The 18,099-nt window shown below is 45.3% G+C and overlaps 1 protein-coding gene across 1 annotated transcript; it reads left to right on the top strand.

Annotated features, from left to right (window-relative positions):
• The first annotated feature begins 528 nt into the window (after nt 1–528).
• Nucleotides 529–4,372, top strand: LOC109787634 (non-specific lipid transfer protein GPI-anchored 1). Its single transcript, XM_020346167.4, has 3 exons — nt 529–992; nt 3,464–3,523; nt 4,005–4,372. Exons 1-3 carry the CDS (start codon nt 653–655, stop codon nt 4,124–4,126), a joined length of 522 nt encoding a protein of 173 aa, XP_020201756.1. The 5' UTR covers nt 529–652; the 3' UTR covers nt 4,127–4,372.
• Nucleotides 4,373–18,099: the final 13,727 nt, after the last annotated feature.

The following is an 18,099-nucleotide window of genomic DNA, read 5'->3' as shown; positions in this document are numbered from 1 at the left end:
GCGTATTTTTTCAGATTTTTTTGAAACACAGAAGTATGATTATTGAATTGTTTAAAAATTCAGGCTCCATGGATCCCGAGTTCCATTTATCATTATCGCTCAGTAATAACATACACTATTTTGTTACAGCTCAATACTTTTATAAGTTCTTGAATGAAGATGAAGTGGTATCTTATCCAGCTATAATGTCTATTGTTGTACTAAAATAGCGTCAATTAATATGGATCGAACGGAGTAGCAGTACACATGATGCTAAAATATGGTTCGCTTTTGCTCTTATTTTATAAAACGAGAGCTCTAGTTTTCAGCATGAGAGACCTGTCAGGGTATGTATATACGTAACCAAAGCAAAGCCAGGCCACGTATGGTAGGAGTACGTACCATCACAAGAACTGTACTGACCAGCCCTGCCCCCCTGCCACTCCCGTCTTAAATGCAAACACATCTAACCTTCACCGCCCACTTGAATGCCCTCGCGACGTCTCCTATCATGGCTATCTATAAACGCCGGCCGGCCACACAAGCCTTCTCCTCCTCCTCCTCCTCCTCGTCAACAGCTAGCCAGCTACAGCAGCTCAGAACCGAGCACAGATCGAAGCGGAGCCAAACGAAAGAAGGGACCTAACCTAGCCAGCCGGCGATCGACCGAGAGATGGCGCGGTGGTGCCAGCTGGCGGCGGTGCTGCTCGCCGTGTCGATGGCGGCGTCGACGTCGGTGGCGCAGGACGCGCTGCAGACCAAGTGCCAGGAGGACCTGCAGAAGCTGTCGGACTGCATGGACTACGCGACGGGGCACGAGGACACGCCGTCGGCCAAGTGCTGCGAGGACACGGCGGACACGCAGAAGTCGCGGCCCGAGTGCCTCTGCTCCATCATCCAGCAGGTGCACAGCGGCAGCCACGGCGTGCAGCAGCTCGGCCTCCGCTTCGAGCGCCTCCTGGCCCAGCCCGCCGCCTGCAAGCTCCCCAACGCCAACGTTTCCCTCTGCATCAGTGAGTACCTTGCTCAGCTAGTCACACGGTAGCTCACTCGGCACCAGCTCCGATTGACCTCTCTGTGTTTGATTAGTATATTTATTTGCCTTGTTAATTTTGGTGTTCATGCGTTTGAATCTCGAGATCTCATCACTCGCAATATACAGTACTCGGCATTAACTTGATTAATTAGTTGGGTTCTTATATGGAAGTAAAGAGAGCCATCGCAAAGAAAAGGAAGTAAAAACAACTAGTAAAAAACTTGGAAAAAGGAACAAGATAGTATTCTAGTACAGTTTTGCTACACACTAGATGCAGAGGCTGAGGGCGTTCCCCTCTTTTCTTGAAAAAACAAACAAACATTTCTGTTACACACTTTTCGTGTGTTGATACTTATAGAGTGGTTAGTGTGGAGGTTGTTGTATCCTAGCTCACCATAGATCAAACCTCAAGTTTACGTATAACTTCTTAGGGCAACTCGAACGCGGGGCGCTTGGGTAGGCACCAGGATTTCTTTCCTATCGATGTGCCAATCGATTGGCAGTTGGAGCTGTCAAAAAGATGCGTCAGATGCTTCCTTCCTTTCTTTTTTCGGCATGTGGCACATAAACCGTTTAGTTAGCGTATGATTAGCATCCATTATTAGCGTCTGGCGTTGCAAGGTAGAGCTCTTAGATATTTTCTAATTTTCTAATATTAATTTTTTCCTCCATAAGAGCCTAGTTAGGCGGCCCGCATTGTAGATGCCCTTAGTGGTAGGTGAAATACTTACTCGGTGTTTTGTCAGTAACAAGACAATAGTTGTGATTTCGTCAATCTCGACTAACTAAATCTTTAGTTAATGTTTTGTGTAAACATGCACTATATTATGGTCTACATTTTTTTGCATAGTATATTATGGTCTACATGAGCACGCGCATGAGTGTGTGTCTCTTGTATTCGATGGTTTTTGAAACAAGTAGAGACCCTTGGCGTCAGGACGTCAATCGTGATGAAATGAGGATATGGCACCGTTTTAAGGCTTGTTGATTCATAGGAAAAGTAAAGGAAAAGCGTAAGAATAGAAAAATAAAAGCTTTGCAAGCACTATTCATTCCTTTGGTTCAGAGGAATGGAGCAGAGGAAAAGTGAAGGAAAATTTTATTTGATCTCACAATTCACTTGGATCTCTTTTTAGAATTTATACCGCCGACTCCTACTAGTTATACTTTCTAGTCTGGTTTGACTTTGATTTAATCATGTATAGTGGAATTCCTGTGTTTGCTATTCATGTGAATCAAACATGCAAGTCTATAGAACTTTTGTGGTTTCCAACCCTTTGTTTCGCACCTGCTTTTCGACTATATTTTGCGCGTTTTCTATTCCTACGTTTGTAAAACCCTGCGTTTGCACCAAAATCGCAGCTCATAGCCTTTTCTGAGAGTAACTAGGGAATTTTATTCAAAGTTCAAGACATCCGAGATACAAGCAATATTTGGGCAAATCCCTAGCCACACATGGCGACCCATCGAAAGAGACGCAGCTCCTTTTGCTATCGAGTGGGCCTCAAAATTATTATCCCTACGCTCAAAACGGAATGAAACAGTAAGAAAACTATTCCTACTAACAAGAATTTCCTTTATGATCGGAGCATAAACTGGTGATGCATTGTTGTTGATGTTCGAGATCACCTCAAGGCAGTCCGAGGTTATCACCAGATTTTGAAGATTCAAATCCCGAGCTAGTGCAAGAGCTTCGCTGCATGCATGCATCTCCAAACTCGCCGGATCAATCAGGCCATCATAAACCACAGCTGAAACTCCTAGATACTTGCCTGTGCTATCCCCACATACCGCAGCCGCTACTCCTCTCTCCCCAGAGATGAAACTCCACCGTCACAGTTCAGTTTGACCGCATTATCTCCCGGTGGAAGCCACACCTTCGCCCTAGGAACCGTCACAGTTCAGCTCATAGCCATGCGTAAGTGCTGTGTTGGGCCTAGTAAGCTATATAGTATAGGCCGAGCACACAATATGTGTGTACGCGGAGAAAGCAGGCCACCTGTGCATGCTGGGCCTAGCTACAGGTGGTCAGGTCATTGACTCGCGTACAAGATTGAGCCCATTTTGCGCACGCGCGCGCGCACGCGCACACACACACTCATATTGATTCTAAAAAAAAACACAAACTCTTGTATTTGATTCTAAAAAAAAACCCTCTCATGTTCCCAATTGTCCGCAATTACCTTGTTTCTAAGCACTGAATTTCCCTTAAAAAAATCACTTCTCAGTGAGTCAGAGTGCCTAAAGTTACTTGCCTTTCTTTTCTTATATTTTTCACTTCAAATATTTTATTGATACTGAACAAGGTGTGTTCATTCTTCCCCGCAAAAAAAGGAGTGTTCATTCTCATATCACGACTAAACTAATCTAGATAATTGTTGATAGTCAAGTTTGACAGTGGTTATTTTCTAACACATTCTAATTGCTGATGATGCTCTCCCCTGCTAGACCTGCTGCACCTGACCCCGAGCTCGCCAGACTACGCTCTCTTCGCAAATGCTTCCAAGAGTGAGTTTTCTGAATCCTTTGCCTCGATTTCACAATTACGATCGATTAGTAACTGCAAATTTAAGAACCTATTTCAGAGAACTGCGGCTTCTAGACAATTTGATACAGATACGGAGTTGGCTAAAACATTTAGTTCTGTGAAACATGTTCTTGAATATGATGTCGAAATATAGTAAAAGCGAGTTGTCTCTGTCTTTATTTTTGTGAAATTTACTAGTTATGTACTCCCTTCGTCCCAATATAAGAACGTTTTTAACACTAGCATAGTGTCAAAAACGTGCTTATATTCTGGGACAGAGGGAGTATATCATAGGAGTCCCCTCAACAGCCAGTTCTGTGAAATGTTCAAAGATAGTAAAAGTGACATGTCCCGTCACCTGTCTGTATTGTTGTGAAATTTACTAGTAGTAGCTATCATATGATAGGAGTCCCCTTGATAGCTGAATATATGCTAACTCGGAAGTGTTGTTCTCCCCTGCAGTTACTCCGTCCACTGCCGCACCGGCGAGAGACACTGCCGACGGCTTCAAGGTTCCGACGGGGCTCGGTTACGGCGTCGTGGCGGCGGCCGTCGTCTCTGCTCTCATCTCATCCATCTTCTGATTTTCGGACAAGCACACGCCCTTCTATCCTCTCCCTTTCTTCTATCCTTCACGTTTGTTTCCATAACTCTGCAAGTTCCCACACAACGACGATGCTTTAGATGGTCTATATCTACTCACGTGGTAAAAGGATTCGTTCGGATGACGTACTGTTGTTTTACCCCAGATAAGTAGATGGAGAGTTGAGACTTGTGTTTCTTCATGTGGAAGTGATGGTTTGCAGTAATATCCTGAAAAAGTGTGGTTATGTTCTTCTTGTTTTAATCAAAATCTGGTACGCAAACGCCATGTGTTGATGGCAGATGCTTAACCACGACAGAGCTATATTGATATTTATTTCGTGGATAGATTGTTTAGATAGCCGGGGCTTATACAACGAGCTCTTGAACTAGGTTTTCATCCGGCTTTATATATAAAACAAAACCCACAATACATGATCAAACGGTATAAAATACTGAGGAAGCCTTATTTATAAAATACATCAAAATATGACCGAACAACAGGATTAAAAAAACATGCACAAAGGCATAAAGACACAAAAACGACACGAAGATGCTGCCAAACAAGAGCAAAGGACGGATTGAACACACCATCATGGCCGGACCGACGACGCCTGAGCTGCACGACAATGTCCCAAGGAGGGTAACACTACAAAGCATTGCCGCTGTCGAGATCAAACAGATAAACATGGGTTTTCACCCGAAGCCGTGTCATTGGGATGAAATCCACCATGGCGTCCTTGAGAGGAAGGCGGATTGAACACACCATCATGACCGGACCGATGACGCCTGAGCTGCACGACAACATTCCTAGAAGGGTAAAAGTACAAAGCATCGCCGTTGTCGAGATCAAACAGATAAACATGGGTTTTCACCCGAAGCCGTGTCATTGGGATGAAATCCACCATGACGTCCTTGAGAGGAAGGCAGAACCGCGGGCATCACCGGCGCCGGCGTCAAATCTGAAGCTTTCCTTGAAACTCACCTGCACCATCACGAGGCACCTAGGTCACTGTTGCAAAGCTTTCCGACGATGTCCAGCCCACCCAAACCTAGAAGCCGCCACTTCATCCAGAAGGGTACAAGCTAGGGCCACCCGCTATTGTAACCCTTTCCGCGCACACGACCAAGACGCATAGCCACCACCACCACCACCACGGATCCCCCCGAAGAGTCGACCAGGTAGCCCGCCATCCGAGGTCGCCGCCTTGGCAACATATGTGGAACCCTTCACCAGCGCCATAACACGCTAACGCTACCCACCAGGAAGGGAAGCAAGCACCTCCCACCCAACCCACGAGGCCCCGGCATGGATGAAGGGAGGCCAAAGCCGCCGACACGTCTGCGGCTAAAGAAGAACCTGACCACACACGATGAGATTCAGCCCCGGAGAGAAGGCAACTCCTTGCCCCCCACTCCGACCAGAAGCGACCATGCCCATGAAGAGAAGCACCACGCCACCCGCCAGCCAATGCCTGGACCACCTGGCCCAAGCCCAACTGAGACTCGTCCACCCCGAGGGCGAAGAGATGTCGGCCAGCACGAGCCCGCTAAGGCGCCGTCAGCCGCACCACCCAGATTTGTTGCAAGCCAAGACATGCGAGTGGACCGCACCACCTGCGCCTCTGTGACACTACCGCATCCACTGTGACCTCCCAGCACCACGCCGCCACATCGATGCCACCGTCATCCGCGCATGAGAGGGGCCATTCCGACACCTTCACTAGTTCCTGCTCAGGATTTGCTGACGCCCCTTAGGTGGTGGCACAATGACGGGAGAGGAAGGAGGGTGGGAGGTCATGTGTCCGACGAAGGCTAGGGTTCCCTGTGTCGATGGGGAGGATGGCGTGGGGGACGCGGGTGCTTTTCTTTGAAATATATATTACACCAATAGTTTAACAAGTTAGCCTATAAATTCCGTGTGTCACCAACATGTTGGCACGAATTACCCCATCAAGTTTATTCGTTTGAATTATATGGCAGCCCTCTGCTTGAGTCTCAGGATAACAAATTGACAAGCATGAATCCTAACCTTGATACAAAAAGTTTGAATTATGTGCTCGAAACATTCTCGCCCTAGGCGACACGGGCAGCTTCCCACCCCATGCCAACGTCGACCCCCACATCTCTGGATCCTCCCTTCGCCGCTGCCAGAGGCCACCTTTGGGCGAAGCGGCTCCCATCTCGACGTTGCGGTGCCCCAAAGATTGGTGGCGCGTCCCCTGTCGGGCTACCGACTTCCTCGCGCAGTGGAGCACGCTCCATCTCTAGCATCATAGTTCCGTGGCAGCGACACTCGGAGGCTCTTCTGGCCATGTCCTCCCGTGGCTCCCGTGGCGGCCTTCCTTCATCCTAGCGATGGCTTCGCCGGCTATGTCCTCCTCGCTCCCTCACCACCATCACCAGCGGCTTCCCGGTGCGGCGCGTCTCCTCGCCGTGCTACATTTTCTTCTAGCGCCCCACCCCCGACCTCCGGCTACTTCGACGGCCCCTGCCAAATCCTCCTCCCCGTGGTTCGGCCCGGGCATGCTTCTCCTCTCGGGTTGACTGTAGTGGTACTGGTGGCGGCGAATCTGGGCTTCCTATGCCTAGATATGGCTTGCAGCGATTCATGGCGGCTCGTGTAACTGCAGCGGGGTTGGCAATGATGATTGTCGTAGGTGGTGGTGTGTTCGGCCATGCCCATATCATCTTCTTATTCGGTGATGGGTGTAACTCTCCTTCTGTAAGTGGCCGTTCCAGCCATCGATATGGTTTCCTCATCTTCAAATTCTGATCTGGCGATATTCGGGGTTGTTTGGTCAAAGCCCGGTGCGACATTGTTGATTGGCTTGTCGATGCTGGCAGCGGTGACACCTGCTGGTGTCGTCCCTTTCTTGGAGGCACTGCCATGTCCTTTCATCTGTGTCCTTCTTCAAGCACCTGGGAGCCCAAGATCCAGTCCCTCGGACCGGACGACGACACATCGAACGACAGCGGCATACCGACGTCGCCCCCTTTATGAAGGCGATGTCTTGGTTGCTCATGGTGTCTTTGATTTTGAAAATCATGATGTTGGATACTCTGCAGAATTTTGGGCCGCTTCTCAAAGCATGGACGACATCGTCGACGCTTCCGCCATGGCTTCTTCTTTGAAAAAGCTATATTTTTGCCACTCTAACTTTTGCCCACTTTGCTTATGCTACTCTAGAATTTTACATCTCATTTTTATCACTCTTAGCTTTTGACAATACATCATAATTGTTATTTCATGGTGAAAGAAAAGAAAAACTCATTTCGCTTTTGCCACTCTCAGCTTTTTAACAATGTATCATGATTGCCACTATAATTTTTTGTTTTTTTGCCACGGAATGGCAATTGTGATGCATTCTCATAAATTTAAGAGTATCGAAGGTGAAATATCAAATTCTAGAGCAGCACAAGCAAAGTGGGCAACCGCTAGAATGGCAAAAGTAAAATTTTGCCTTCTTCCTTCGGCCTGGACGGATTCTGCAATCCATTTGCCGACTCCTATAGACGCTGTAAGTTGGGGGGGGGGGGGGGGGGGGGGGTTGGGGGTGAGGGATTTGTCTGTCCTGGAATCATGGCCACGCGACGGAGCTACCAGCGTTGGTCGTGACATGGTCTAGTTGCTCTAGGTCCCGTCTCCTTGCTCTCTGCCTGGCGTTGGAGCTAGACGAGGTGTGCTGTGTTGTATCCCTTCCCCTCTCCTCTACGCAACCTTTTGCTTGGTCTCATACGCATCCATTCCATGCACCCCGTGTCTCCCAGTTACCTCCATGTAGTCCCGTCCCTGTCCAGGCCTGGCTGGTCATGAACTAGCTTAGCTTCGCCTGACTGGCCTCCCAATTGCAACATGACAAGAACCAATCAAATCAAAACTCCAATCCAAGATGCCCATCAATTGTTTGCTTGTCAATTGTACGCGTACAGCACGGGGACCCGTGGAACCCTAACGCGTGGCGAACCGGTGACTCGACGAGCACCTCTGCATTCCGAAACCAGCGACATGTATCCACGTATTTTTCTCGCCGACTGCAGACTTTGACGTATTGCCCATCGGCCAAATATCTTAGGCGACCGGCCGAGGTGTAAATTTTCTAAACAAAACAACAGCGGAACGAGATCGTGCGCGCGACGCGCGAAGACGAGTCCATCGTGCCGCGCATTCATCTGCGTCGATCATGCTGGCACATTTTCGGCCTCGAGCCCCAACCATCACCGGTCAACCCTGATCGACGCTTGCAATTTTTTTCGCCATCATTGCGCTTAACCGTATGGATTAGTATAGTAGTATTATAAATAAAAATAACAAACTGACCCGGACTGAACCCCGCTCGTCGCCTGAAATGATTCAGCCTGCCGGCGACGAAACAGTTGGAGAGCCATGTGCGGCTCCATTGCCCAGAAATATTCAAAGTGTTTTCCTTTTCGGCGTGTAGTGCTAGCTAAGACCAGATTGACTTGTAGGTGGCGCCTACAATGATTAGCATAGGGGCTCGATCAGAGAAACAAATTCATGAAAATTGATGCGTAGTTTGGCCAAACATATTCAGAGCTTGGGCATTGCTGTTGCACCTTGTCCCGGGTGTAGATGAGACAGACTCGCGGCTTATTTTGGTGTCGGTTTGCACAGTTTTTGTGTGTATCAATGGAGATCCACAGGATCACACGATGGCACGGCACATGTGCCCAGATCCGTAGGAAATTCTCTCAGCTAGGAAACAGCCAAACGTGTATGTATGATGCATGTGACGGGATGTGGGAAAACCTATCCATCCGGCGGCTGGCGTCCCGCGCGCCGGGCCGCCAATTCTGGGATCCAAGCGTGAAACCGTGGCCAAGTATCAACGGGTCCCAGCGCAACATAAGGTTGAGTTGGACTAGCGGTTGATGGTGCCGACGGGGCCGCTCTCGCGCGGTGATCGCCGAAATGGAGACTGTCAGATTAAGGATTCAATTAGAGGGGGACTGTGGTATCCCAATCCATCAGGGTTCAAATCCTGGTGCTCATATTTATTTCTGGATTTATTTCAGGATTTCCGGCGATGCACATTCAGTGAGAGTAGACGTTCTCGTCGACGATGAGGTGACTACGGTGACTTCGTAAATTTTAAGATGATATGCCGACTCAGTCTTTCGAAGGTGCTCATAAGGATAGGGTGTGCGTGTATGTTCAAAGGGGTGAGTGCATGCGCGTGTATATGAGCGCTTGCGTCTGTACTGTGTTAAAAGAAATAGCTATCGAAAACCAGAGAGCCAGAAAATTGTGGAACCGATGAGTCGAAGCATCGAAATTGAAACTATAATGGGTTTTCACCTTCGAGAGCAAGTCCGAGTAATATGTGTGCAATGCTCTTAACAAGAAAATAGGCTTGGGACATTTTTTTTGCGGGGGCTTGGGACAAATTGACAAGGCCTAAAAATGAGGGAGGCATGGGTTCGATTATTTAACCAAGTTCTTCAGGCTAAGCAGGCTTGGAGGTTAGTGGTTAGCCTAGACTTGCTATGTGTCAAGGTGATGAGAGCAAAATATTATCCCTAAGGGCATATTCTTGACACTGTCTTTCCGCATTCGGCGCTGGTTAATTGGCAATGTATTTTGCATGGTTTGGAGTTGCTTAAATCCGAAGTTATTTGAAGAGTGTGCGATGGGTCTACTGTTAATATTTGGAGTGGTAATTGGCTTCCAAGAACACCTCTGGCCTTAAAATTATTGCTAAGAAGAATAGGACCAACATAAAGTGGGTGCCTGATCTGATCTTTGAGTGAGCCAAGGAGATGGGATGAGAATTTGATTAGATACTGGTTTTATCCCCATGATGTAGAGGAGATTTAAAAGTTGCATTTCAGTCGTCGGGGATGGTGATTTTATTGCTTGGCACTTTAAGAAGAATAGTTTGTTCTCGTTCAAAAGCTCATACAAGGTAGCGCTAAGTATCAAGTACCGAAAAGAAGATGAGGGGCAGTATAGTGGTGTTGCGTTGGGGAAATAAAAGTTTGGGATATTATGTGGAAGGCCAATGTTTCTTAGAAAATTCAGATTTTCGCATGGCGTGCCGCCACCTTTAGTTTGCACTTAAGGTAAATCGAGTATCGCGCCATTAAGCCACCTCTAGCACGTGCTCTATTGGTGGAGTGGAAGATGAAAGTATTTTTCATATGCTCGTCATTTTCCCAAAGGCCTATGCGTTACGTATGACTATGAGGGAGATATGGGACTTACCGAGGGAGGAGGGTTTTCAGTATACTGAGGCAGGTTGGCTGCAAATTCTTTTGGACCAGTTGAGTTTGGCATTTGAGGGGTGACTTGATTTTGTAAAGGAAAGGAATCAATTTCAGCCTCACCTAGGTTTGTGGCTAATTGTTGATCGTCCTTTGCATCATGTCACTCCCGTCATGAGGTGGATTCCAACAATAAAGGTGAATGAGTGTTATACAGATTAAGGAATAAACCCCCACCTTTTGATTATATCAAGGTCAATGTCGATGCAATCTTCGCAGAGAGCAGTAGCGCTTCAAGTGTCGGGATGGTGGCCAGGGACTCGTCTGGAAAGGTCATCATCTCCTCGTGGATTTTATTAGGCATTGTACAAGTGTGGAGGAAGCGGAACTTCGAGCTTGCCTTGTCGGCCTTTGTATAGGTATCACTATCCACAATCCCATTATTTTAGAGACTGATTGCGCTTTTGCGGTTGCGGCCCTTGCAAATGAAATTTTTGACAGGTCCCCTCTAGTCGATTTGACGAAGGAAGCGTTGAGTATATCAAAGTTTACAAATAATTTTCAAGTCTCCAAGACTAATCGATTGGCCAATGTGGTGGCTCATCAGACTGCAAAGTTTAGCTTTGATGATAGTCATATGGTGTCCTTGTTAACAATGTTCCACCTTGTGTGGCGAAGGCTGTAATGAACGATTGTAATAACTTTTTTATTTAATTGATATATGAGGTGATGTTTTTTCCTTCTAAAAACAAGAAAACACCGTGTGATCACCATCATTGTCAAGTACAAAAATAAAGCCCCCCTTTTCTCCTTAACATCAACAAAATCAAGAGAGTTACTCTTTGGCCCAATAAAGAAAAAAAAGGGATGCACAATGCAAGGTAAATTGGAAGGTCGTTTGTCCATCATAAGGCCTTGGGGGGTCTCAGGGTGCTCCACCTTCAAAAGTTTGGGAGGGCTTTTCCAATTACGTTGGCCATGGGATGAATGGAGAGAGTCATGCAAGATGTGGGTTGTGAAACCTATGCGACGAGGATGATATGGATTTCTGTTGAAAATAATGTGATGGCTACCATTCATATAATTCCGAATCTACTCATAGGCATGAATGACATAAATAGGTCTACCAAAATTAATTTGGCAAACATATAGATGAAAACTACAATGTCATAAGAAAAACCATAGTTTCAGTGATAATGACATGGGAATCGGATCGGCCAAAACTAGCATGTCATTAGATAAGCCCTAGTTTCACTGGTAATGAAAACTAGCACACACTCATATCACCGCTCCCACCAGTTGCCGCTAGCACCAACTCATCTACAGGAACAACTTCCGTGAAGGATGTCATACCATCAGAGACACAGAGCCGACAACACAGCATCCAGAATAGAGGGAGAAGAGATCCGAAGAAGAAGAATAGTCGGAGATCCATTCCTTCTCCTTTACCGATCTCCATTTCCATTCACCACAAAATCATCGTATGGAGGGAATTCCAAGTTGTAAGATTAGGGTTCATAACTCTATTTTCACTCATCCTAAGGTTGAGATCCGTTAAATCATTCTTCTTATTGTGGATCTTCACAATAATACCGATATGATTTCTGTTGTCTTCATCTTTGTGTTGTTTGGTTATTATCCTTCCACGCATGAGTAATTTCCCCTAGGCGTGAGAGATGTAGGGGATTAGTAAGATCCATTTGTGTCTAATATATTTATCATCATTTGTTATTATAGTTTAATGATTTTTGTAGTAAGTTGTTTTCTTTGGTGCATGTAATGTGTGTTGTCGAATTTAAGGGTCCAAGCAACATGATCTGAAGATCTACACAGGTAACACGTACTTTTTAGCGGATCTATGACCTCCAGGTGACAAGTAGGTGACAAGTGTTGAGATCTATCAGGAGCGAAGACAATATGAGATAACAGTGATCCACCAAACTTAATGCATTGTTCCGGTCTCACAACCCTAATTGCGGAAACAATCATGTAATGGAAACATTGAAGCAGGACTATAGGGAAGAACAAATCTAGTGTGGAGGATTCCAAACACTCAAGGGTGATCCGCCTACTAAACAAACAATCTACGTATTAGAATCACAACTGAAGGTAACTGGTATTACCGTCGCACTGATATACTTGATCCGAAGTTTCTCCGCGCCTAACTGCTTTACTAGAGATTTCAATTGTATACATTGTGTTATTTACTTTTAATTCATTGTTATTCTAGCTGCAACCTTCAACTCTTTTCACCACCATTAGTATATTTGTTTACGGGACAATAATGCCATTTGCCGATTTTCAGATATTTACTTCGCACAAGACCGGTGACAACATGTGTGTGATCGAAACACCACTCACAATACTCTCTTCGTCTCTTCATTGGAAATGATAACTATAGGGATACTTACACGAAGGTGCTACCCTACCTTGTGTGTATTGCAGGCCATCAAGTGTGGCCACGTGGGATCCCAGGCACCGCCTCGCGACACCCATTGGCCTATATTTTTTATTCTGGGAGAAAACATGGGATTTTTCTAGCACCATCTACGAGGTGGAAAAGAGGGGAGCACTTTTGCCCTCTGCAGACTATTCTGCCGGAGATCCATCCCTCCAGCAGGGGGAATTCGAAACTAGCATCATTGCCAGCAGTCTGATCATTGATATCATCTTCTCCATCATCATCTTCATCAACACCATCATCTCCCTCAACCATAGATTTCTGATCTATAAAATTTTACCCCAGATCTTTTGTTGAGTATAGTTTCTCGTGTTGTCATTTTTTCATCTTCAATGATCATGATCTATATGATGTGTTTGTTGGGGAACGTAGTATTTCAAAAAATTGCCTACGATCACGCAAGATCTATCTAGGAGAAGCATAGCAACGAGCGGGGAGAGTGTGTCTATGTACCCTCGTAGACCGAAAGCGGATGCTTTTAGTAACGCGGTTGATGTAGTCGAACGTCGTCGTGATCCAACCGATCCAAGTACCGAACGCACGGCACCTCCGCGATCAGCACACGTTCAGCTCGCTGACGTCCCTCGAACTCTTGATCCGGTTGAGGTTGAGGGAGAGTTCCGTCAGCACGACGGCGTGGTGACGGTGATGATGTAGTTACCGGCGCAGGGCTTCGCCTAAGCACTACGACGATATGACCGAGGTGTGTAACTGTGGAGGGGGGCACCGCACACGGCTAAAAGATCAACTTGTGTGTCTATGGGGTGCCCCCACCCCCGTATATAAAGGAGGGAGGGAGGAGGCCGGACGGCCCCTAGAGGCGCGCCCAAGGGGGGGAGTCCTACTCCAAGTAGGAATCGGCTCCCCCCTTTCCTAGTCCAAGTAGGAGAAGAAGGAAGGAGAGGGAGAGGGAGAGGGAAAGAGGGACTGTGCCCCCCTCCCCTAGTCCTATTCGGACTCCCTTTGGGGGGGCGCCACCTCTTGGCCGCTGCCCTCTCTCTCCCCTAAGGCCCAATAAGGCCCATTACTTCCCCGGGGGTTCCGGTAACCCCTCCGGCACTCCGGTTTTATCCGAAACTATCCGGAACACGTCCGGTGTCCGAATAACATGGTCCAATATATCAATCTTTATGTCTCAACCATTTCGAGACTCCTCGTCATGTCCGTGATCTCATCTGGGACTCCGAACAACCTTCGGTACATCAAATCACATAACTCATAATACTAATCGTCATTGAATGTTAAGTGTGTGGACCCTACGGGTTCGAGAACTATGTAGACATGACCGAGACATATCTCCGGTCAATAACCAATAGCGGAACCTGGATGCTCATATTGGCTCCTACATATTCTACGAAGATCTTTATCGGTCAAACCGCATAACAACATACGTTGTTCCCTTTGTCGTCGGTATGTTACTTGCCCGAGATTCGATCATCGGTATCATCATACCTAGTTCAATCTCGTCACCAACAAGTCTCTTTACTCATTCTGTAATGCATCATTCCTTAACTAACTCATTAGTCACATTGCTTGCAAGGCTCATAGTGATGTGCATTACCGAGAGGGCCCAGAGATACCTCTCCGATACATGGAGTGACAAATCCTAATCTCGATCTATGCCAACTCAACAAACACCATCGGAGACACATGTAGAGCATCTTTATAATCACCCAGTGACGTTGTGATGTTTGATAGCACACAAGGTGTTCCTCCGGTATTCGGGAGTTGCATAATCTCATAGTCTGAGGAACATGTATAAGTCATGATGAAAGCAATAGCAATAAAACTAAACGATCATTATGCTAAGCTAACGGATGGGTCTTGTCCATCACATCATTCTCTAATGATGTGATCCCGTTCATCAAATGACAACACATGTCTATGGTCAGGAAACTTAACCATCTTTGATTAACGAGCTAGTCAAGTAGAGGCATACTAGGGACTCTCTGTTTGTCTATGTATTCACACATGTACTAAGTTTTCGGTTTAATACAATTCTAGCATGAATAATAAACATTTATCATGATATAAGGAAATATAAATAACAACTTTATTATTACCTCTAGGGCATATTTCCTTCAGTCTCCCACTTGCACTAGAGTCAATAATCTAGTTCACATCGCCATGTGATTTAACACTAATAGTTCACATCTTTATGTGATTAACACCCATTGTTCACATCGCCATGTGATCAACACCCAAAGGGTTTACTAGAGTCAATAATCTAGTTCACATAGCTATGTGATTAACACCCAAAGAGTACTAAGGTGTCATCATGTTTTGCTTGTGAGAGAAGTTTAGTCAACGGGTCTGCCACATTCAGATCCGTATGTATTTTGCAAATTTCTATGTCTACAATACTCTGCACGGAGCTACTCTAGCTAATTGCTCCCACTTTCAATATGTATCTAGATCGAGACTTAGAGTCATCCAGATCGGTGGCAAAGCTTGCATCGACGTAACTCTTTACGAGAACTCTTTGTCACCTCCATAACCGAGAAACATTTCCTTACTCCACCAAGGATAATTTTGACCGTTGTCCAGTGATCCACTCCTGGATACTATTGTACCCTCTTGCCAAAATCATGCTGAGGTACACAATAGGTCTGGTACACAGCATAGCATACTTTATAGAACCTATGACTGAGGCATAGGGAATGACTTTTCATTCTCTTTCTATTTTCTGCCATGGTCGGGTTTTGAGCCTTTACTCAACTTCACACCTTGCAAACACATGTAAGAACTCCTTCTTTGACTGTTCCATTTTGAACTACTTTAAAACTTGTCAAGGTATGAACTCATTAAAAAAGTTATCAAGCGTCTTGATGTATCTCTATAGATCTTGATGCTCAATATGTAAGTAGCTTCGCCGAGGTCTTTCTTTGAAAAACTCCTTTCAAACACTCCTTTATGCTTTCAGAAAATTCTACATTATTTTCGATCAACAATATGTCATTCACATATACTTATCAGAAATGATGTAGTGCTCCCACTCACTTTCTTGTAAATACAGGCTTCACCGCAAGTCTGTATAAAACCATATGCTTTGATCACTTTATCAAAGCATATATTCCAACTCCGAGATGCTTGCACCAGTCCATAGATGGACTGCTGGAGCTTGCACACTTTGTTAGCACCTTTAGGATTGACAAAACCTTCTTGTTGCATCATATACAACTCTTCTTTAAGAAATCCATTAAGGAATGCAGTTTTGACATCCATTTGCCAGATTTCATAATCATAAAATGTGGAAATTGCTAACATGATTCAGACAGACTTAAGCATCGCTACGGGTGAGAAGGTCTCATCATAGTCAACTCCTTGAACTTGTCGAAAACCTTTCGCAGCAAGTCGAGCTTTGTAGACAGTAACATTACCGTCAGCGTCAGTCTTCTTCATGAAGATCCATTTATTCTCTATGGCTTGCCGATCATCGGGCAAGTCAATCAAAGTCCATACTTTGTTCTCATACATGGACCCCATCTCAGATTTCATGGCCTCAAGCCATTTCGCGGAATCTGGGCTCATCATCGCTTCCTCATAGTTCGTAGGTTCGTCATGGTCAAGTAATATGACCTCCAGAATAGGATTACTGTACCACTCTGGTGCGGATCTTACTTTGCTTGACCTACAAGGTTCGGTAGTAACTTGATCAGAAGTTTCATGATCATCATCATTAGCTTCCTCACTAAATGGTGTAGGAATCACTGGAACTGATTTCTGTGATGAAATACTTTCCAATAAGGGAGCAGGTACAATTACCTCATCAAGTTCTACGTTCCTCCCACTCACTTCTTTCGAGAGAAACTCCTTCTCTAGAAAGGATCCATTTTTAGCAACGAATATCTTGCCTTCGGATCCGTGATAGAAGGTGTACCCAACAGTCTCCTTTGGGTATCCTATGAAGACACATTTCTCCGATTTGGGTTCGAGCTTATCAGGTTGAAGCTTTTTCACATAAGCATCGCAGCCCCAAACTTTAAGAAACGACAGCTTAGGTTTCTTGCCAAACCACAGTTCATATGGTGTCGTCTCAACGGATTTAAATGGTGCCCTATTTAACGTGAATGCAGCTGTCTCTAATGCATAACCCCAAAACGATAGTGATAAATCGGTAAGAGACATCATAGATCACACCATATCTAATAAAGTACGGTTATGACGTTCGGACACACCATTACGCTGTGGTGTTCCAGGTGGCGTGAGTTGCGAAACTATTCCACATCATTTCAAATGAAGACCAAACTCGTAACTCAAATATTTGTCTCCGCGATTAGATCGTAGAAACTTTATTTTCTTATTACGATGATTTTCCACTTCACTCTGAAATTCTTTGAACTTTTCAAATGTTTCAGACTTATGTTTCATCAAGTAGATATACCCATATCTGCTCAAATCATCTGTGAAGGTCAGAAAATAACGATACCCGCCGCGAGCCTCAACACTCATCGGATCGCATACATCAATATGTATTATTTCCAATAAGTCAGTTGCTCGCTCCATTGTTTTGGAGAACAGAGTCTTAGTCATCTTGCCTATGAGGAATGGTTCGCAAGCATCAAGTGATTCATAATCAAGTGATTCCAAAGGCCCATTAGCATGGAGTTTCTTCATGCGCTTTACACCAATATGACCTAAACGGCAGTGCCACAAATATGTTGCACTATCATTACCAACTTTGCATCTTTTGGAACAATATTATGAATATGTGTATCACTACGATCGAGATTCAATAAACCATTCACCTTGGGTGTATGACCTCAGAAGGTTTTATTCATGTAAACAAAATAACAATTATTCTTTGACTTTATTATTGCAATAAACATGATCCAATCATATTATGCTCAACACAAACACCAAATAACATTTATTTTAGGTTCAACACTAATCCCGAAGGTAAAGGGAGTGTGCGATGGTGATCTTATCAACCTTGGAATCACTTCCAACACACATTGTCACGTTGCCCTCAACTAGTCATTGTCCATTTTGTAACTCCTGTTTCGAGTTACTAATCATAGCAACTGAACCAGTATCAAATACCCAGGGTCTACTATGAACACTAGTAAAGTACACATCAATAACATGTATATCATATATACTTTTGTTCACTTTGCCATCCTTCTTATCCGCCAAGTATTTGGGGCAGTTCCGCTTCCAGTGACCATTTCCTTCGCAGTAGAAGCACTCAGTTTCAGGCTTGGATCTAGCTTTGGGCTTCTTCATGGGAGTGGCAACTTGCTTGTCATTCTTCTTGAAGTTCCCTTTCTTTCCCTTGCCCTTTTACTT

The sequence above is a fragment of the Aegilops tauschii genome, chromosome 7 (genome assembly GCF_002575655.3).
Source record: "Aegilops tauschii subsp. strangulata cultivar AL8/78 chromosome 7, Aet v6.0, whole genome shotgun sequence".
Lineage (NCBI taxonomy): Eukaryota > Viridiplantae > Streptophyta > Magnoliopsida > Poales > Poaceae > Aegilops > Aegilops tauschii.
The sequence above is the reverse complement of the archived record's forward strand: the minus strand, read 5'-3'. Positions and strand labels throughout refer to the sequence as shown.

Bases quoted from the DNA above. Each gene is read 5' to 3' on its own strand.
- LOC109787634 (XM_020346167.4), top strand. From the start codon at position 653: ATGGCGCGGTGGTGCCAGCTGGCGGCGGTGCTGCTCGCCGTGTCGATG. The intron at 993-3,463 runs GTGAGTACCTTG...CTCCCCTGCTAG, and splicing joins CAACGTTTCCCTCTGCATCA to ACCTGCTGCACCTGACCCCG. The intron at 3,524-4,004 runs GTGAGTTTTCTG...TCTCCCCTGCAG, and splicing joins CTTCGCAAATGCTTCCAAGA to TTACTCCGTCCACTGCCGCA.